The 20,634-nt window shown below is 63.1% G+C and overlaps 3 protein-coding genes across 3 annotated transcripts; 2 read left to right on the top strand and 1 right to left on the bottom strand.

Annotated features, from left to right (window-relative positions):
• Positions 1–469: 469 nt before the first annotated feature.
• Positions 470–1,604, bottom strand: TMEM256 (transmembrane protein 256). The gene is made up of 4 exons (XM_045986207.1): positions 1,452–1,604; positions 1,119–1,150; positions 794–874; positions 470–692 (listed from the first exon to the last, which is right to left on the bottom strand). Exons 1-4 carry the CDS (start codon positions 1,534–1,536, stop codon positions 549–551), a joined length of 342 nt encoding a protein of 113 aa, XP_045842163.1. The 5' UTR covers positions 1,537–1,604; the 3' UTR covers positions 470–548.
• A 678-nt stretch (positions 1,605–2,282) lies between these two features.
• Positions 2,283–15,338, top strand: NLGN2 (neuroligin 2). The gene is given in 9 exon segments (XM_045986205.1): positions 2,283–3,069; positions 5,455–6,155; positions 9,587–9,637; positions 11,800–11,949; positions 12,121–12,306; positions 12,433–12,625; positions 12,960–13,556; positions 14,329–15,100; positions 15,102–15,338. Coding segments are annotated over 8 exon segments (2,508 nt in total). The 5' UTR covers positions 2,283–3,069; positions 5,455–5,698; the 3' UTR covers positions 15,204–15,338.
• Positions 15,339–17,815: 2,477 nt separating this feature from the next.
• On the top strand, positions 17,816–19,062 carry SPEM1 (spermatid maturation 1). Its single transcript, XM_045986601.1, has 3 exons — positions 17,816–17,989; positions 18,090–18,147; positions 18,323–19,062. The coding sequence occupies exons 1-3, from the start codon at positions 17,846–17,848 to the stop codon at positions 19,060–19,062; spliced, it is 942 nt and encodes a 313-aa protein (XP_045842557.1). The 5' UTR covers positions 17,816–17,845.
• Positions 19,063–20,634: the final 1,572 nt, after the last annotated feature.

Genomic DNA, 20,634 nt, shown 5'->3' with positions numbered 1-20,634 from the left:
GAGAAGCTCCTTACTCTTCCCTTCCCTACCTCTGTCTCAGGCACCGTGAAGCATTTCCTGACTGCCCCCCCCATACATGATGATCTGCCCCTGTGTCGAACCCCTAAGTATTTATAACTAATGGCTGTCCACCTGTGTGTCCTGACTTCTAGAGTGAGGGCTCCATAAATCTGTGGGCTGCCAGGGCTGAAACCCACTACGGTAAAGTCATCTTCAAGTTCCCGTGAGCATGAGAACCACAGGATGAGCTTATCAGAACACAGAACCCCAGGCGCCAGAGAACACTCCAGTAAGACTCTGCCTGGCTTCTAGCACTTTACAGCTCTGATGCCTGCGGGTCTAAGAACCTTGTAATAAGTCAACTTGAAGTGAACAGAATCCCCAGACCCAAGACTCAGGAAAGGGAGGGAGTCCAGAGGTCGACCATCCCTACCCTTCTTCCTCCAAGATGAACAAAGACTCAAGTGACTTTATTTGCCTTTCTCTTTTAATCCCCTCCCTGCTCCAACTCTCTTAAAGAAGGACCCAGAAAGCAAACACACGGAAGCTCAAAGAGCTAAGGCAAGCCAGCCCAAGATAAGCAGGCTCCCCCCCACAGGGGCCAAAGTCTGGATGCTGGGGTCTCCACTCAGAGCCTGGTAGTAAAAGCTGGTGCAGAATAAGGCTGTTCCCGAGGCCAGCAGTAACCCCGCCTAAAGGAGATACAAGAACACAGGCCAGTAAGAGAAGGGCAGACCGAGCGGGAGCGGGAGCGGGTGGGGCTTGGTCGAGGTTAGGCGCGGGGTAAGATTACCCAGAGGGGTTTTCTGCAGTGGGGCACCCCTAACAGGGCCAGGCTGTGTATGAAGTGGTGTTTGTTGGCCTTGTCAAACAGCTGTAAGAAAAAGAGAAAGGTGGGTGGGGATGGGTGCCATTTCCCCAGCAACGCGGGAGCCTGGATCCCATGCGGCCCCCAACTTGAGTCGGGCTGGCCTCCCGCGCAGGCACCCACGACTCCGGCCGGCCGCCCTGGGCGCTCCGGGGCCGCGCGCCCCGCCCCTCCGCGGCTCCCCGCGGCGACCCCCGACTCTGGGCGCCCGGAGACCCGGAGGCGGGGAGCCCCAGCGCGGGTACTTCACCTCCTTCCCGTAGGCATCCGGAAACTGGGCGCCTGCGGAGGGAGAGGAGAGGCAGAGGTTACCCGTCGGAGCGCCGGCCTCGCCCGTCCCAGCTCCCGGCGGGACCCAGGGGGACCCTGGCGACAAGGAGTGTCCCCAGGACGCCTGTGATTGGTGGAAGCACGCACGGGCACTGCTGGAAACCAAACCGGACCCGGCTGGAGGGGTTGTAAGAGGGTTGGGATTCCGAGGGCTGTCTGGCACTTCCCCCAGGCCCTGCCCCTGGAACTAGACACCCCCTGCCCCCGCCCCGCAACGGGCGTCGCAGTGTGAGCTGCGTCCCAAGCCCCTGACCGTGCGCCCCGTATGAGGCCAAGCCCAAGGCCCCGGCTCCGGACAAGGCGCCCAAGCGGCGGAAAGCAACACCCGGCCCGGCCATGGCAGTGGACGGTCACGCGCCGGACGAACACCGCCCAGGCCACCCGAGAAGCCAGCCAATCCCGGTCTCCCATGCAAATGAAGTCCAAAAGTGCCCAATCCAGGCCGAGTTCATTTATGCGCCCGGGTCCTCACCCGGGTACTTGCACCTTTGTAAAACCTCTGCTGAGTGGCGAAACCGTCTGGCGGGCGGAGAAACGGGAACCAATTAGGGGCGGAGGAGCCGAGCGCTGAGGGGCGGGGCTGGGAGGCGGGACTAGAGGATTTGCGTCACGGATTGGCCCACTTTCAAAGTTGATCGCTTCTTCTAACACTTACCCCCCCACCTCCGGCCAATTTCCAAAGATCCCGGTCCCCACGCAAAGTTCCGCCCCTTTCTCCACTGGCTCCTCCTTTCCAGCTTTAAACCAGACCCACTCCCAAAAAGAGGCGGCCGCTCGGAGAGCCAAGCCCCACCCATCGTCGTCAAACCCCGCCCACTGTCGAGATGGTCCCTCCCACAGATGCAAGGCCCCGCCTTCTTCACATGATGCTCCGCCCCCCATAGTCTCCCCGCGACCCCCGCGCCCCCAACCCACCAACCCCCAGAGCCCCGAGGGTGGGAGACCTAGGAAGGCGGGATGTCTCCACCCTGCCCTGGCCCGTTTCGTCCATCCGTCGGTCTGTCCGCTCCCGCCCTCTTCCACCGTCTCCAATCCCCCCACACTCTGGAGGGCGGGCGGGCGGGCAGGCGGGTGCGAGCGAGGGGTGTGCGCCGCTCTCTCCGCAGGGGGCGGGGGAGGCGGCCGCGCGGTGACGCGCGGGGCTGCTGCGGCTGCTCCGCCGGCGGATCATCACTCTCGGGCTGGGATGGACGCGGGGCGGGTGGGCCCTAGCGCGCGGAGCCAGGAGTCCGGGCCTCCTGGCTGCTGAGCGTCCCCCGAAGCCTCCCCCTTACCCCCGCTTCCCCTCCTAGGAGCCCTGTCGACCCCCACCCTGGGTCTTCAGACTCGACTCCCGCCCTCCTCTGACTCCCTGGACCTCCCCCTCCCGCCCGCCCTCGGGATCGACTAGATCCCTCCCCCTCCCCGAGGATTCCGGCTGGATCCCGGCCCCTGCACCGCAGATCCTGCGCTCCCAGGCTCCGGGCCCCTGGGGATTGCCGTGGACACCTCCTCCCGCACCCGATCCCTTAGGATCTTCCGCCTGTACCACCTTCTGGTCCCTCGAAGACGGCCCACGGAGCCAGTGGATCCCCAATCCAGTCCTTTCTTGTTGCCCCTTCTTCGCTCCTCCGGCCCCACTGCGGGGTTCCCTGTTCTCGGGTTCCTCCTGACCCCATCCCCTACCTCTCCTTTCCCCGGGGATCGACTGGATCCCGGCCCCGCCCCCCGGGGCTGGGGCGATCCCCCTCCCCCGCCCGGAGAGGCGCTGCGGGCGGGGGCTGGGCCTGCGGGGCCGCGGGGGCTCAGAGGCCGCCGCCCCCCTCCCGAAGCCCGTCCGCCCCCTACTCGGAGCCCTGGATGGAGGCACCACGGCCCCAGGGCTGAGCCAGGTAGGAGCTAAGCCGGGCCGGGAGGAGGGGGGTGCGTGGCGGTCCACTGGGGTCTCCTTTTCCCCATCTCTCTCCCTGCGCCTGGTTTCCCCCCCAGCCTGCTCTGTCTGCGTGTCTCCGCCTAGGGATGCTCTCGCCGTGTCTCTGCGTCTCGGTCTCTTTGTCTCTGCCTCTCTCCAGCCCATGAATGATCCTTTGAATGGGCCCACAGACCCCGTGTGTTCCCATCTCCCCCTCCCCCTCCTTCTCCCCTTCCCGGCCAAGCCATTTTCCCCACTGCAGGAAGGGGGGGGGGGCTGCGGCCTGAGCCCCCCTCCCTCAATTCTCCCCGGCTGGGGGAGTCAGGCCCGGGCAGGAATGGAGAGAGCAAGGCAGAGAGGGATAGGGAGAAGGAGGGGGAGTAAGATGTGGCAGACAGAGATGGGGAGAGAAAATGGGGGAGACAGAGGTAGGAAAGAGGGGAGAGGGAGAGAGAGAGAGAAGGGGCTTCAGGGAGAAACGTGAGGAAGAGGTTTGAAGGAGAGAGATGAGAAACGGGCGAGGAGGGAGAGGTAGAGGAGAGAGATGGAAAAAGACTGAAGGCAGAAGCTGAAGCAAGCTGGAAGAGGCCGGGAAAGATGCTCTCAGAGAGCGCTATGGAGGGGAGAGCGATGGGGGGAGGGTTCCAGTGGGAGGGAAGAAGGGAAAGAAGCTGGCAGCCAGGAGGCCCCGGGGCCCAAAGTACCTGAAGTGGGGAGGGGGCAGAGTCAGACCATGTTAGTAGGAGGGGGTGGGGGGGTAGGGCTATGGAAGCAGAACCCGGCCCTGCACAGACAGAGGAGATCCTGAGGGAGCCAGCCCCAAGCCCCCTCCTGCTGATGGGGGACAGGAGCTTAAGAGGACCTGGAGAGGGGGAGGGCATGACTGGGTGTGTGTGGTAAGGGTTCCTGTGTCCTCATCTTTGGAATAAATTGACACCTGCAGAGAGCCTGGCTCCGAAAAGCCCGCGTCAGCAAACAGCTCTGGCGGCTGCGGGGGGGGGGGGGCAGGGGGGGCTTGCTGAAATGACCTGGGTGTCTGCCCCTTCGGTCAGATCTTGTCTCTTGTCCTGCCCCTGCTGTCCTGAGCATCCAGGCATTGGAACAGCAACTGTGGGGGGGCCGGCAAGGGGAAGGGGAGGTAAAGATCTGGGATGGGACGAGAAGAAAGCCGAGGTTTGCCCCCAGGACGTGGGTCAGAATGCCATGCGTGGAAGAGGCATCTGGGCTCCAGGGCTGTTCGAGACTGGGGCGGGGGGGGAGTCGGTGGCTGCATGTGATGCCCTCCAAACCCACCTCAGCACCCCTTCTCCCCAGCCAGAGGCCTGGTCACTAGGGCTAGGCTCTGATTGGCCGACAAGGGGCAAGAGGCGGGTCTTTAGGGTTCTCTATGCCCCAATCTCCCGCTCACCTCAACATATACACTTCTTTCTCTCTGCTGAGGTTGGGGAAAACTCTATTATTCTCACTCACGCCTCTGCCCTCCTGCCCTGAACAGACCCCATAACCAAGCCAGCCCCTTCCCCTCTTCCTCCAGACCCCCCTCCAGGGTTAAAGCTGCAGCCGGTTGCCGAGGTAACATTGCGGGGCAGCATCCCGTCGCCCAGCAACCGGCTGCAGGATCACGCATCTGTCCCTGGATTTGCCCCTCCGGCAGCATCCCCTCCCTGCTCCAGCCCCTGCCTCAAGGCACCTTAACTTCTGATGGAAGAAACCAGGAAGACCTGGGGGGGAAAGGGATCCGTCCCCTCCTCTGGTGCACAGATCCTTAGGGAACGGGCTGTTGAAGGGAGGAAAAGGTGCTGGGACTGTGTGGCCCCAAGAATGGCCTGGAGTGGGGGTTCAGTGCCCTGAAATCGCAGCTCAGGAGTAATTAACACGTATAAACAAACCCGCTACTTCCTGCTAATTAATGACTTGGTATTTTTATTTTCTCTTCCTTGTCTATCTCATCCCTCCCAGGGAGGTGGGAACTGGGACTCCTGAGTCCCTGAGGAGAGCCTGCCTGGGAGATAAAGCAGCTGGAAAGGGGGTGGGCATGCGGAGTCCAGGGAGCTGACCCTCCTCCTCCTCCTCTGGTTCTGTCCTGGGCGCGTATCACGTCCCGACCCTATCCCCCGCCTTAGACATTTCTCTCTGGGTCCCTGCTTTGGGGATGGGGGTTGCTGGGGTTGGCGGGGGCGGCAGGGGGCCTGAGGGTGGCAGAAGGGGGGCAACTTGGTCTGAATTCCAAGTCACTAACCACTTGTCTCTTGTTTCCCTGTTCCCTTCTGTCTGCCCTGTCCGATTTCCCTTCCCTTCTTCCACTTCTCTGTATTTTTCTGTCTGTCTGTCTGTCTCTTGCACACCCCGTCCCTCTGCCCTGCAGTCCGGGCCTGCCTTCACCTTCTCCCACTTCCTTCCCCTTCCCCACCCCTTGCCCCCTCCATGGAGAGGAACAGACCCTTTCTCTGTCCAGTCTAACCCAGGTCCCTCCCCACCCCCCTCCTCCCTCCTTTCCCCCGCCCCCTCCTCCCTACTGGGGCGAGGGGGGCCTCCCTCCCTCTCCCCCCCCTTCTCTCTCTCTCCGAGGGGGGGGGTCCCGGGGAGGGAGGGGGGGTCCCCCGATCAGCATGTGGCTCCTGGCGCTGTGTCTGGTGGGGCTGGCAGGGGCTCAACGGGGGGGAGGGGGTCCCAGCGGCGGCTCCCCGGGCGGCCCGGGCCTCGGCCTCAGCAGCCTCGGGGAGGAGCGCTTCCCAGTGGTGAACACGGCCTATGGGCGAGTGCGCGGTGTGCGGCGCGAGCTCAACAACGAGATCCTGGGCCCCGTCGTGCAGTTTTTGGGCGTGCCCTACGCCACGCCACCCCTGGGCGCCCGCCGCTTCCAGCCGCCCGAGGCCCCCGCCTCGTGGCCCGGCGTGCGCAACGCCACCACCCTGCCGCCCGCCTGCCCGCAGAACCTGCACGGGGCGCTGCCCGCCATCATGCTGCCCGTGTGGTTCACCGACAACTTGGAGGCGGCCGCCACCTACGTGCAGAACCAGAGCGAAGACTGCCTGTACCTCAACCTCTACGTGCCCACCGAGGACGGTAAGGGCGCGAGCACGAGGCTGGGCACCCCGCGGACGCAGCCTACACGTGCGCACGCAGACCCCCCGCCCCCCTGCCCCGCGCCACCGGCCGGGCCCCCGCTAGAGGCCGCGGGTCCCTGCAGGCTGCGCGGGCCCTCCCAGGGCGGGACGGGGGCCTGCCAGGCAGTCGCAGGAATGCTCCTGCAGACAGCCACCCCGAAGGTCCTGGTGCTCGCAGGGCGAGCCGCAGGTACCAAGCTGGGCTTAAAGACCCCATCCCCACCAAGGCACACGCACACTGGCTCCTGACCGGCGGCGGGCATTGGGAGCATCTCGCCCTGCCTAGTTGCCCACTCTGGCCGCTTCCCCACCTCCCACCCCAGGCCTGGGCTTGTCCCTGAGCAGTACCTCCTTTGGTTCCTTCTACAGCTCAGAGACAACAGAGAAGTCTCCTTCTTCCTCCCCGGGTGCACAGGCACCCTTCCGTGTGTTGCACCATTACACGCCCAGCACCACCCCGAGCTTAGTGCCCCTTCCTTCCAAAGCTCTGCCCCTGATCCCTACGCACCACCCTCATTCACAGCACAGCCCACCCATCCCCATGAGAACATCTTTCCCTCCGGGTTCCGGACCCCACCCCCCACCCCCGGCTCTCCTGGGGAAGGAGCTGTCCCACTCACCCCCTGCCCCCACAGTGCTCCCAGCCCCCAGAACAACGTCCTGGAAGGTCGTCCACCAGCCAACCTTCAGCCCTGGGACTATATCTCACAGTACTTGCCTGTCTCCTGCGGAGGTGCTCAGCCCAACTTCAGCCGGCCCCAAGCCCAGCCTCATGAACAGCCCCATGTTATCCTTCTGACTGTCCCTATCACTCCTCCAGAACACCCCAGCACCGCCACAGGGACCGCCCACTCCTACAGCATCCCCCGCAGGCCGTTTTCTGCCAACTGTATGTACACACAGGCCTGGTACCCAGGAACCCCTGTATGGACACCGGAGGCCCCCACTACCCGCACGTCAGGTGCGCACATACCACGATACCCCAGAAACAGCAACTTCTCAGCGCGTGGGGTCAGGAACCCCACCAGCCTGCATGCTGACCACGTGTTCCAATGCCCACGTAGCCAGATTCCCAGTGCCTGCACACAGCATACACCCCAGCACCTCTCGGAAGCTGCAGACCCTATTGCCCGCTTAGACCCGTGCTCACCAGTATCCCCGGATACAGGTCGTGTGTCCTAGTAACACCCCTACAGAGACCTTGGCCCCAGTAATCTTCCATGTGGCCACTCACACCACAGTGCCCAAAGCCCTCAACACTTCCCAAGCATCGCTTACCCCAGCTCTGCCTAGGAGACCCCCTGTGTCCCAGCTCAGGCTGGGACAGCACACCCAGCAAGCCTACACCCTTCCCGCAGATCGAGCCCTCGAACACCTCACTGCCAGCTCCTCGGGTACCAGCCATCTACCCTCTGTTCCTTCTGCCAGCCGCGCACCCTGACCCAGACCCACCCCTCCCGTGGTAACCATGCCTCCGCAACCCAGGCCCGCAGCACACACAAGGATCCCCGGCTCCAACCCCGTCCCTATTCCAGGCACCCTGACCCACTCTTCACCCCAATACACTCCGGACGCCCCCCCCAACACTGTCACACCCTCCACGGGAGAGGCATCCACTCCACATCCCCCTGCCCTCTCGTGGGCCCCCTGCCCTGGCAGCCTGCCCTCCACAATGGCCTCTGAATCGTTCGCCCCAGGACCTCTGCACAGCCTGTCCATCTCCGCTGCTCTCCGCTCGCGGCCTCTCCCCCTGGCTCCTGCCTCCTCGTAGGCTGTCCACGCCGGTGTCCCCCTCTGTGGGCTATCCCCTCGCCCCCACATGGACCATTCAGCCCAGACTTCCCACCAAGGGGCTTTCTACCCCAGCACCTCCAGACACAATGTCCACCCTGCCCCCACACCACCCATGCCCACACCTTCTGTATTTTTAACCATCGCTTATCACAGACCTGCTTGGGGCCTGACACATGCAGGTGATCTCACTGAATCTTCACACCAGCTCTGCAAGGAAGAGGTTGACTCAGGCATGAGCGCGCGCACACACACACACACACACACACACACACACACTCACACATTAATCTCATGCTCACGCGTGCCCTGCTGACTTCATCCCCATCCCCATCCCGTTGTAGAGAACAGACCCCAGTCCTAATGGGTCCCTATGGGGCTGTCATCACCAGCTGGGAGGAGCCTTCCAGAGGCTGGCCTGGACCTCCCCATGCCAATGAGGAGAAGCCAATCAGCGAGGGGAACCCCCTCTGCTTTCTGGCTTCCAGCTTTTCGCCCCGACCGATTCCCTCTTCTGCAAGGAGCCTGGAACCAAACTCTGAGCCCAGCCTGGGGCCTTTCCCTGACCAGGGGCACACTTTATACCTGCCAGCACCTCCTGGCCCCTTGGGTGTCAGGGTGGCTCAGGGCGCTGTGTTTCCTGTGGACTGAACCCCAAATCGGGGAGGGGGGCTTTCTGGCATTAGAGCAGTGTTGGGCCCAGGGGATGGGTGGGCTGGGGAGGGGGCGGGAGGTGCTTATGTCCCCGGTGGGGAGTTGACCGTTCTCGGTGGGGGGAGTATAGGCCTGGGTAGGGATGGGGTTGGGGGGTGCAGAGGGGAAGAGGTGGAGAGGAGGGCAAGACCTGATGACCCCTTTCCCTGCATTGCCCCACAACGGGGAGGGGGGGTGAGAAGCCAGGTCCCCGAGTGCGGATGGGAGAGGAATGCTGGCCGGGTGAGAGGCTGTGCAGGCGGACAGGCGGGCCTTGCTGACCTGGCCCCAGCACTCCAGTGGGGAGCCGAGGGCTTGAAGGGGCCGTGAGCTGCAGGGGCGGTCGGCCCCCAGTCCCCCCCTACGCTCCGCCTTCCTCCAGATGGGCCCTTTCTGCTGCCGCTCCTGCCTGGGGGAGCAGGCAGGTGCTGGGCTGGCCCCGGAGAGGGCCCAGCGCGAGCGGAGGTGCTGGGCACAGCTGGCCGGGGCCTCCCTGGCTTGGGGCTTGGGGCTTGGGGTGGGCCTCCCCTCCCCACCCCACCCCCACCTCTAACACCATTTCGTTTCCAGCAATTAGCAAACACGTCTCCAGGCCAAGTCGCTATGTCTTAAAACAGGCCTCAGCCCACTCAGGCAGCCCACCCCACCCCCCAAACCCAGCCTTTTCTTTGGGGCATGACTTTTTCTGGGGAGGGGAAACAAATCTGGGTTGTAGAAAACGTTTTTCTCTTTTCTTGGTTTCTTTTTCTTGCAAACGAATTTTGCTTTTTTTGGCTTATTTTTTCTGCCCTCCACCCTCCCCTTTTCTGCTTTCTGTCCTCCCCTCCCCATCCACCACCTCCCCCCGACCCCCATCTTTCCCCACAAAATTGTCCTTTTTTCTCTGTTTTGTGTTCCCGGTCTTAGGTCCGCTCACAAAAAAACGTGACGAGGCGACGCTCAATCCGCCAGACACAGGTAGATTTAAAAACCCCCGCTGCTGCATGTGGTTGCTGATTAGAGGACGCTCCAGGCCCCGCCCCTAACTAAATGCCCCTCCCACCCCCGCGGCCCTCAAGGCCCCCCCAGTCGTTTCTCCCAACTAAAAACGAAAAAGAAAAGAAAAGAAAAATTTGTAATAATTGGAAAAAAGAATTACGAAAACTTCAAACGAAATTTGAACAATGTTGGACCCACTAGTGAACCTGCAAGCAAAGCCAAACACGGCCAAAATTTAAGTGAAAAAAGAAATTGGAATGCCAGAGGGGGGGAAAAAACCCACCAAAGAATTGGATAAAATGTTTAGAGTTCGGCAGTAATTCGACTGTTTGGAAACTTGCGACATGTAACATTTGAAAAAAACAAAACAAAACAAAAAGAAAAAAACCAAATCAACTTTAATTTGGAGTAAAACTATATTTGAAAAAAAAAACAACAATTTAAGTTGGCAAATTGATGGCACAATTGAAAGGTCAGAAACAAACCTAAAATTTTCGAAAGCCTGTCAGATGCAGAAAACGCAAACATTTGAAGCGCATTAAAGAATCTGGAAATTTTTGAAAACAGGGCCCAATATCTTGAAGTTTCACCACAAAATTTTGAAAAAAAAATGCAAAGAACTTTTTTCTTTTTTTCTTTTTTTCCAAAAAAAAAAAAAAATGGATCTTTTTGGTTTTTTGGTTTTGGTTTTTTGGTTTTGTTTTTTTTTTTTTCTTTTCTTGTTGAATCTGCCCCCTCCCCCGAGAGCTTCTCGCTTTTTGGTTGTTGTTGTTTTTTTCTTTCTTTCTTCTTTCTTGATCCTGTTTTTTTGTTGTTGGTTTTGAATTTCTTGTTGCCCCGGCCCCCCACCCCCTGCTCCTTCCCTTTCCGACCCCCTCCTCCCCCCACACTGGGAGTGGAGGTGCAGGGTGGGGAGGAGAGGGGGAACTGAGGACTTGAAGAGAGAGGGTCTTGCAGGGAGGAGGCTCCCGCCTGAGTCTGGCTGGAAGGCCACCGAAGGTTCCAGAGGGAGGGCAAGAGCAGGGTTTGGGGAGGACACGGAGAGGGCAGAGGACATGGAGAGGGCAGAGCCCACCAGGTGGAGGGAGGTGGCAGAGAAGGTCTTAAGAGACTGGAGGCCACAAGCTGTCTGCAGGGGTGGGGGAAACCTCTCAGTGTCCTGTGGGCTCACCTTCCGGCAGGAGAAAGTTTCTAGCGGGAGGATGGAGGCGAGCAGAGCCGCTGGGGACTTGGAGGCCCGGGCTAGTCAGGGATTGCGAGTGTCGCGAGAGAGGAGGGCCTGTGGGCCATGGGGGACCCCAGCCGGGCGCCGTCACGGAATCATGGGGGGCTGCTAAGAAGGGTACTTGGTATTGCCTTGGGGCCGTGGCAAGCCCTCCCAGACTCCCCCCTCTTCTGGAATCTGCCACGCCTCAGCTCAGTGATTCATGGGATCCTTTGGGGACAGGGCAAGAGGGGCGTCCAGTGCAGAAGCCAGGGTCAGGCCAGTGTTGGGGGGGGTCTGGGACTAAAGAGCTGTACCCCGTCTTTATCAAGCAGGCTCGTTCCCACCCTGCCTCCTCCTGCCACAGTAATTAGGCTGGGGGTTGCCATGGTAACTGGGGAGGTGACCTAGAAAGGAATTAGGGCGGGGAGGAGACCAGGCCCCCAGGGACCCTAGGCTGGCACCCCTCACCCACAGACTGGGCTGCCACGTGGACCTGAGACCCAAGGCCTGAGTCTGAGGAACCGCCCGGACCCTCCCAGCATCTCTAAGCACTAGAGTCAGCCTCGGGAGTTTTTGCTCTTCCTCAGAGCAAGAAGGAGATTTGCTGTGTGTGTGTGGGGTGGGGGTCCCCTGCACCCAGCAGATGCCCTGGGGAGGGTCCCCCCCGCCTCTTAGGCTTCTTGGAAGGTCTGTCTGGCATTCTGAGGAGTGCCGTGGGGCAGGCCGGCAGGAGGTGGGGTGGGACCTTCGGCCAGGGCTCCTGGGGAGGGAGGGAGGGGAATCCGGTCTTGCCCCCCCGCAGGGACGGGAGAGAGGTGTCCCCTGAGCTCCGGGCTGGTCCTCTGCAGGCCCAGGAGCTGGGCGGTGCTGGGGCCGGTCTGACTGTATTCTTGTCCCCCAACCCTGGCCCACCGCCCGCCCCCTCCCCACGCAGATATCCGGGACTCTGGGAAGAAGCCGGTGATGCTGTTCCTGCACGGCGGCTCCTACATGGAGGGGACCGGGAACATGTTCGACGGCTCCGTCCTGGCTGCCTACGGCAACGTCATTGTAGCCACGCTCAACTACCGGCTTGGGGTGCTCGGTGAGGGCGGGCAGCCCACTCGAGGGCCTGGAGTCTGCGCGGGGCGGGTGGGGCAGTGTTCCTCTAGACCCGGCGGAAGCAGAATGGCTTCTGGGCTGGACCGAGCTGCCCAGAAAGGGGGCGAGGGTGCTCTGACACCCCCAGGAAGCCCCTTTCCTCCTGTGCTTCCAGGCTTTCTTAGCACCGGGGACCAGGCGGCCAAAGGCAACTACGGACTCCTGGACCAGATCCAGGCCCTGCGCTGGCTCAGTGAGAACATCGCCCACTTTGGGGGTGACCCCGAGCGCATCACCATCTTTGGATCAGGGGCAGGGGCCTCCTGTGTCAACCTTCTGATCCTTTCTCACCATTCAGAAGGTATGCCGCCCCCTTCCCCCGGGGTCTGCCCCTGCCATCCCCATCCCCACACGCCCGCCCCACCAGGTTCCCCCTTCCCGACCTGGGCAGAGCCAGCCCAGCCTGAAGCCCGCCCTGTCCTGCCAGGCTTGTTCCAGAAGGCCATCGCCCAGAGCGGCACGGCCATCTCCAGCTGGTCGGTCAACTATCAGCCGCTCAAGTACACGCGGCTGCTGGCGGCCAAAGTGGGCTGCGACCGGGAGGACAGCGCGGAGGCCGTGGAGTGCCTGCGCCGGAAGCCCTCGCGGGAGCTGGTGGACCAGGACGTGCAGCCCGCCCGGTATGGGGGTGGGAGAGGGCGGGGCTGGGCCTCCACTTTCCTTGCCGGTTCCCAGGACGGTGAGGGTGAGAGGTGCCCGCGGGCATTCTGATCGGCTTCAGGCCCCTCTGCTGGCCCAGCCTCCTTCCCTCGGGAGCCCGCCCCAAGTGCAGGCGCCCAAACAGAGCGAGGGTGCATGAGGGGCCGCGAGGCGCATCAGGGAAGACTCCCCGAGAGGCCACGTGCCCCGAAGGACTCAGGAGATTTTCCCCGGGGCAGAAAGAAGGGCCCGGCAGGCTAGGAGCTGAGAGGAGGCCAGGGAGCAGGTGACGAGACCCTGACCCCTTCTCCCCAGCTACCACATCGCCTTCGGGCCCGTGGTGGACGGTGACGTCGTCCCCGATGACCCTGAGATCCTCATGCAGCAGGGAGAATTCCTCAACTATGACATGCTCATTGGCGTCAACCAAGGAGAGGGCCTCAAGTTCGTAGAGGACTCTGCAGAGAGCGAGGACGGCGTGTCCGCCAGCGCCTTTGACTTCACCGTCTCCAACTTTGTGGACAACCTCTACGGCTACCCGGAGGGCAAGGACGTGCTTCGGGAGACCATCAAGTTCATGTACACGGACTGGGCCGACCGGGACAATGGCGAGATGCGGAGAAAGACCCTGCTGGCGCTCTTTACAGACCACCAGTGGGTGGCACCAGCTGTGGCCACCGCCAAGCTACACGCTGACTACCAGTCCCCTGTCTACTTTTATACCTTCTACCACCACTGCCAGGCCGAGGGCCGGCCCGAGTGGGCAGACGCAGCGCACGGGGACGAGCTGCCCTACGTCTTCGGCGTGCCCATGGTGGGTGCCACCGACCTCTTCCCCTGCAATTTCTCCAAGAATGACGTCATGCTCAGCGCTGTGGTCATGACCTACTGGACCAACTTCGCCAAGACTGGGTGAGGGCCAGTGGGGCTGGGGGGACCCCCCCTGCAGGACAAAGCGCGCACACACCCCCGCCATCCTTAGCGCCCCGCTCCCAACTGCTCACACGGTCATTCCTCCATCATTGCCTGGGCTTCCTTGCTGGCTTTGGCCCCGGGTCTGTCTCTCCGGGCCTCTTCCTCCCTGTCCGGGCATTCTGCTCTCCTTCTGATGCCCTGGCTTGTGTCTCTGTGTGAGGGTTTGTGTCTGTCACTATCTACATTTCTCTCCCTTTGAATCCACTGACTCAAGCTTTTTGCTTGCTGCTCTCACCCTGGCTGGCTGTCCCCTGCCTCTGTCTCTCTGTTCCTAACCGTATCTCTCCACCTCAGTCTCAGATTCTGCCTCTCTCGCCAGCTAGCTCCCTGCCCATCTCTGCCCCTCCGTCCTCATCTGTCTCTGCCCCTCTGTCCTCATCTCTGCCTGTCTGCCCCTCCCACCTCCCCTCTGCCTGTCTGCCCCTCCCACCTCCCCTCTGCCTGTCTGCCCCTCCCACCTCACTTCTGCCTGTCTGCCCCTCCCACCTCACCTCTGCCTGTCTGCCCCTCCCACCTCACCTCTGCCTGTCTCGGGCAGTTCCTGTCTCTTCTGCCTCTCGCTTGTCAGCCTTTCCTTCTGCCTCAGGGCCCTCTTGCCCCCTGCGTCTCTGTGGGTCTCCCTGCCCACCCCTCCCCCCCCACGTCTGCCCCCGCCGCGCCCCGGACCTCCCCCTCACTCCTCCTTCGCCCCGCCCTCCTGTGCCCGCAGTGACCCCAACCAGCCGGTGCCGCAGGACACCAAGTTCATCCACACCAAGCCCAACCGCTTCGAGGAGGTGGTGTGGAGCAAGTTCAACAGCAAGGAGAAGCAGTACCTGCACATCGGCCTGAAGCCGCGCGTGCGCGACAACTACCGCGCCAACAAGGTGGCCTTCTGGCTGGAGCTCGTGCCGCACCTGCACAACCTGCACACGGAGCTCTTCACCACCACCACGCGCCTGCCCCCCTACGCCACGCGCTGGCCGCCGCGCCCGCCCCCCGGCGCCCCGGGCACGCGCCGCCCGCCGCCGCCCGCCACGCTGCCGCCAGAGCCCGAGCCCGAGCCGGGCCCCCGCGCCTACGACCGCTTTCCCGGGGACTCCCGAGACTACTCCACCGAGCTCAGCGTCACGGTGGCCGTGGGCGCCTCGCTCCTCTTCCTCAACATCCTGGCCTTCGCCGCGCTTTACTACAAGCGGGACCGGCGGCAGGAGCTGCGGTGCCGGCGGCTCAGCCCCCCGGGCGGCTCGGGCTCCGGGGTGCCGGGCGGGGGTCCCCTGCTCCCCACCGCCGGCCGCGAGCTGCCGCCCGAGGAGGAGCTGGTGTCCCTGCAGCTGAAGCGGGCCGGGGGCGTCGGGGCGGACCCCGCCGAGGCCCTGCGCCCCGCCTGCCCCCCCGACTACACCCTGGCCCTGCGCCGGGCCCCGGACGACGTACCTCTGCTGGCCCCCGGGGCCCTGACCCTGCTGCCCAGCGGCCTAGGGCCCCCGCCGCCCCCGCCGCCCCCCCTCCCTGCACCCCTTCGGGCCCTTCCCCCCACCGCCCCCCACCGCTACCAGCCACAACAACACGCTACCGCACCCCCACTCCACCACTCGGGTATAGGGGGAGGCTGGCGGGGGAGGCCCCCCTCCGCAGCCCTCCCCGCCGCCGCCGCCGCCGCCATCGCTGTGGCCGTGGCCGCCGCCGTCGCCGTGGCGGGGCAGTGCGGCTCAGAAGGCAGGGAGGAGGACTGGCCACAGGCTTCTGGCGCGCCGAGATGCCCTGCGGCGGGAGCGCCAGGTGGACATGGGTTTCCGCACCGGGATGCGTGTCTTTCCCATGCCGAGAGGCCCGTCCTCTTCTCTGGACCCGGGCCTTGGAACAGCCGGGGGGAGTTCCGGCCCCTCCATTGGGACACCATTCTTGGGTGTGTGGAAACGTGGACGTGTTTTCCCACGTGGAGGCGTGCTTTCTCACGAGGGGGTGTGTTTTCCCATGTGCAGGGTGAGGTGTTTTTTTTGTGCCGCCCTGGACACATGTTGGCCCCCTCAAAAGAATTCCTGCGGGGATTTGTACCCCAGAATCCCATCCCCTCCTGCCTTTCCCCCCCCCCACCTCCCCACCCCATGGAGACCCTGGAAGTGGTGTGTTCCCGGACAGTGACCCTTGGGAAGGAACGGAGGAAATCAAGTCGTCCCCCCCTCCACTCCCACTGCGTGCCCCCCCCACCCCCCACCCCAGCGAAGCATGTTTATCCCCCGAGGCCGATGTCAGATGAAGCCCGTGCCCTGGGTTGGATTCCCTGCAGCGGGGGAAGGGAGGAGATCGGCGCATCCCTGGGCTGCCTGGGAACTTGTTTTCCCACGGGTCCAGGACGCATCTCTGAGTGGAAACATGTTCTTGCATGTGGATGTGTGTCTTCCCATGCAGACGGCCCCTTTCCCACCAGCTTCCCCCCACGGTCCCCCAGACCTGAGGCCTAGCACTTGGCTCCTCCCCACCCAGTAGGTGGGAAGAGACTTCAGACTCACCGAAGCAGGGGGGGCAGGGAACATACAAATCCTGGGGACTGACCTCGGCCTGTCTCCCCCACCCAAGAGCTGCCAAGTGGGGGGGGGCGTGGCATGCCACCCACAGAGGCCATGCATGTTTGACCAAAGCCCTCCCTGGGGTCCGAGAACAGCCTTTCCCTCAGTTCTCAGACCACTGCTCATCCGTGCCAAACTGGGTTAGGTGGGTTGGGGAGGGGGAGACCCCCAAAATGTTCCAAGGATTCCCCAGGCCTGGGCCAGGGCAGGTAAATATGGGGACAAATGGGATATGGGGGACGGAAGTGGCAGTGAAAGGGGTCCTGCCTGTGTCTCTCCTCCCGTCCCTGTGTCTCATCCCTCCCTCCCTGCCTCAGTGTCCCTCCTCCCGTCTCTGTCTGTCCTTGAAGCCACCCAGTGTCAGCGTCCCAGCACCTTCTCCGCTCAGCCACCCACCCCTTCTTCGACGAGGCCCCCCTTCCCTCAGCCAGGGCTGAAGGCAAGGAGCCCCGGAAAGAGGGCGCGGCGGGGGGAAAGGCTTCACAGGACAGGCTGGGGACAGAATGAGGTCAGCAGCGCTGAGAACAGATGGAGGGGGCGGTGGGGAATGGGGCTCGGGCGGATAGCACAGGGCGAATCTGAAAGGTCGTGTGCGGTGACCGCCCCGGAGAGGAACCGCCCGGGGAGATAGGGTTTGGGCGTCTGGGGAGAAGAATGGTGTCAGGTAGGGTTTTAAGGGACACCAGTGGAGGAAAGCCCTTGTCCGCTGGGGGCGGGTTCCTTAGTGCCAAACCTGAATAGGGGGTGGGGGACTGTCTTCCACTGACACCCAAATCCGGAATCCCTGGTCTCGGCTCCCCAGAACTCTGCCTCCTGACTGTCCCTTCTCCCACCTCCCCCCATGGAAACTTAGTTCTTTTCTGACCCCTCCCCTTGCCTGGTCTAGCTCCCTCCAAATGGCCACGCCCTCTAAATGCTAGGGACCTGGGCCCTGAACCTTGTAGACAAACGCCCCCCCCCCAGACTGGGGCATGGGAGGGGGGCTGGGGGACCCCATGATTCAGCCACGGACTCCAGTGCCCAGCCCCTCTCCCCGGAACAACCCCCGGACAATCCCACATCCCTGCCCCAACTCTTCGCGGCTCTGTACACATTTTTAAACCTGGCAAAAGATGAAGAGAATATTGTAAATATAAAAATTTAACTGTTGGTTGTGCCTGCTGTGGTGGGGCGGGGGGCGCTCCGAGGAACGAAGCCTCAGGGCTTCCACTCGGCTGGTGAGGCACAGGGAGGTGGTCTGAGCCCACAGCCCATTTCGGGGAGCAGCTCAGAGCACGGAAAGGGGGCAGTGGGTGCTGGGGTACGGTTGCCATGGTAGTGGGGTTGTGTGGGAAGTTCCGATCGGGACCCAGTTGTGTGCAGAGGCCTGGTGCTGGTATAGAGAAGGAAGAGTCTGGGCTCCTAGGGGTAGACCCCAGACAGGCCAGGGGGTGCACGGGCTGGTCCAGGTGACAGGCATGCCAGGTGAAGGGATCACCCTCTGCCAAGGCCTGGGCCCAGGCTGGAAGACCACCCACGAGCCCAAGACTCTGCCTCTTGGCACATTGTGAGGGAGCGCCCCGGCATCATTGTGACCCGCTTGCCCCCAGGAGCCCCTAGGGCAGGCAGGCAGGCTGGTGGATACTGTGGGCACACTGGGCTGGGGGTCTAGGGGCCCCGGTGGCCCTAGGGACCCCCATGGCCATGGCTGAGCGGCCAAGGCCCGGGTGGGCGTCGTATCACAGCTCCAACACCAACAACTGTCAGGACCTGGGCAACTCCATCCTGTTGCTGCTGGGTCTCGTCATCTGCGTTAATATTAGCATCAACATGGTGACGCTGGTCAGGGTGGGGCCAGGCGGGTGGGTGCCGGCGGGACGGCGGCGGCGGGAGGCCTGGTGGCCAGGGCCAGCCAGGGGTCATTGTGTCCTCCCTCACCCAGCTCTGGCGCAGACTCCGTGGCTTCTTAAACCAAGTGTTCCATATTGTTTATGAGAAAGGTAAGCGGGGGGGGGGGGGGGGGGGGCACAGGAGAGGCAGGAACCTGGTGAGCCAGCCCTGAGCCAGAGCCGGCCCCTTCCCCTCCAGCTCTCCCCTCAGCGGTGCAGCCTCTCCCCCTGCTCCTGCATCCCTGCCAGCCTCCCCACCAGCCTCCCGCCTCTCCTTGATCTACAGAAGCTTCTAAGCCATCCTCCCCGGGGAAGCCGCCCCAGCCTCCGAAGCAGAGCGTCCCTGCAGTCCACCTCCGATGTACCATGGACCCTGTGAAAATGACCGTGACCCCCCCGCCCAGTCGCCGCCACCGCCACCGCCGCTCTTCGGGCCGCCGTGCCCACCGCCCGGCAGCCTGGGTCCCCGACACGGACGACGAGGAGAAGCCCCCACACCAGCAGCCAGCAGTCTGCTCCCACCACTGGGATCAGCCCGCAGACTGGCAAGGCTTTCAGTCCACCCAGGGGTTCTGGGCTCCCTGGCCCCAGGACGCCGCAGAGGCCCCTCCCCAGACCATCCGCTTCCAGCAGGCCGTGGAAGGCGGACCCCTCAAAGCGGAGATGCACTCAGAGCTAGGCCTCGAGGCCTATGTGTACCCGGTGAACCCCCCGCCCCCCAGCCCGCAGGCCCTGAGCCACAGGAACAGCGGGGTGGGGCCGGGGGCCCAGGCTGAGCCGGAGTCGTGCGCCCCCGCCCCTGAGGCCCCGCCGCCGGTCCTGGGCCCTGCCCAGGTCCCCGACATCCCCCGGCGCCGCTCCTCCGGCCGCGTAGTGTATGACGCCCGAGATGTGCGGCGGCGGCTCCGGGAGCTGACCCGCGAGGTGGAGGCCCTGTCCCACTGCTACCCCCTGGGCTCCCCATCCAGCAACGCCGAGGAGGGGACGAGCAAGGGCTGGGTATACCGTTCTGTGACAGAGAGGTGACTGGGACGAAAATAAAAGGAAAAGAGGAGATGGTCCGCGGTGGTGTTGGGGAAGCCAGCCCCCTCCCCCAGTGCCCAGGGGCCCCGGTGACTCAGAGAAGGGTCTCCCTGGCCACAGGAGCCTCAGGAGCCCCAAGGACCCTTGTCAACCTCTTGGCTTCCCTGCGCCCTGCCCGCAGCTCTCTCCTAACCCCTGATGAGGCAGGTTCCCACCTGCCGCTCCCGTTTTCTTCCGTGCCCAGAGCAGCCCCCCAGGTCCCGGCCCAGATCCTTAAGCTGACCTGCACTAGAGGGGAGACCCCATCCCTGTGGCCCTAGCCCCTCAGCAGCCTGGTTTTGGCCAGAGCCCAGGGCTGGACTGCAGCCCCCAGGTGTGATGTACGCCCCGCCTCCAAGCCCTGGTTTCTTTGAGCGGGGCTGGCTGGGAGGGAGGGCGTCCAGATCTCCCCACACCCCAGTCAGGACCGGAAGCTCCTGTAGCCACGAGCAGGCTTGGAGCTGAGGACCACACACGGGGGACATTCTCAAGGGCTGCCCTTTGAGACCTCACTGCTCTGGTTAGCACCTGCCCGTCACCGACAAGGAGACTGAGGCTCAGGGAGGAAAAGTGACTTATTCACGGTCACACAGAGTCAGCCTCGGCCCTCAGGACCTGCCTGAGTCAACCACGGGAACTCGTCAGAGCGTCCCATCCACACGCAGCAGGGAAACGCAGGCCCTGCCCTGCTCCTAGACAGCCCCGTCGCATGCACATACGCACACACACGCATGCACAGACACGCGGACACACGCACGCGGCCGCTGGTGCGCCTGGGAACCCGAAGCCACGTGAGCATGCCTAGGCCGAAGGAAGCCGACCCCACCTTCCGCAGCAGATGCGTGCGTGGAATGTGGACAGACAGGCCTTCTGCGAATCGGCCTGTTGCTCTGTTCGCTTTCAGCCGACATCATGGATCACTTTGATTCCATTCAGTGAGTGAGTATCGAGCACCCGCTACGTGTTTAGGGGCTCGAAGGGGAACGCCCACTGGGTGTTGCCTTATTTCGGTCGAGTTGTTCACCCATCGTGCGCACAAATGACTCAAGGGCCCCAGGGCACCACTTCCAGGGGCCCCAGTGACGAACGTGCTTCTGAACAAGTCTCCTTTGTCAACAATGACATCTGCTTGTGCTGTGTGAATTTCAGGTGGTTTTCTTAAGGGGGCATCGAACAGGTCTCCAGCTGGGACGGCTAGGTCAGTGGGAGGGCAGTTGGTTAGGAAGGAGAAAGAGCAGGGTCGGGGCGTGGTCCCTGGCAGATGAAAGCAACCTGGGGCGAGTGGGAAGTCAGTCTTGCTCCGAAGCGAGGGGGCCAGTGGGCTTGGTGACCACACCGTGTCGGGGCTGCAATCCTTGGCCAGGAGGGATGGGGGAGGGTAGGCGCTGGAGGAATCATCACAGTGAAACAGGAAGGACGGGGAGGGAACGGCACAGTGGGGTGACCCCGGAGGGGACTCTTGCTGTCACCCTAGCTGCTGGTCCCAAGTAGGCATGGGTCGAGGGGACCAACTCCACAAGCTGCCTTGATGTCTCA

Source organism: Meles meles, chromosome 18 (genome assembly GCF_922984935.1).
Source record: "Meles meles chromosome 18, mMelMel3.1 paternal haplotype, whole genome shotgun sequence".
In the NCBI taxonomy this organism is placed as follows: Eukaryota; Metazoa; Chordata; class Mammalia; order Carnivora; family Mustelidae; genus Meles; species Meles meles.
This window is presented reverse-complemented; position numbering and strand designations above follow the sequence as displayed.

Bases quoted from the DNA above. Each gene is read 5' to 3' on its own strand.
- TMEM256 (XM_045986207.1), bottom strand. From the start codon at position 1,536: ATGGCCGGGCCGGGTGTTGCTTTCCGCCGCTTGGGCGCCTTGTCCGGA. The intron at 1,151-1,451 runs GTCAGGGGCTTG...CTCCCTCCGCAG, and splicing joins GGCCTCATACGGGGCGCACG to GCGCCCAGTTTCCGGATGCC. The intron at 693-793 runs GTAATCTTACCC...TATCTCCTTTAG, and splicing joins ACTGCAGAAAACCCCTCTGG to GCGGGGTTACTGCTGGCCTC.
- SPEM1 (XM_045986601.1), top strand. From the start codon at position 17,846: ATGGCCATGGCTGAGCGGCCAAGGCCCGGGTGGGCGTCGTATCACAGC. The intron at 17,990-18,089 runs GTCAGGGTGGGG...TCCCTCACCCAG, and splicing joins GCATCAACATGGTGACGCTG to CTCTGGCGCAGACTCCGTGG. The intron at 18,148-18,322 runs GTAAGCGGGGGG...CTTGATCTACAG, and splicing joins CCATATTGTTTATGAGAAAG to AAGCTTCTAAGCCATCCTCC.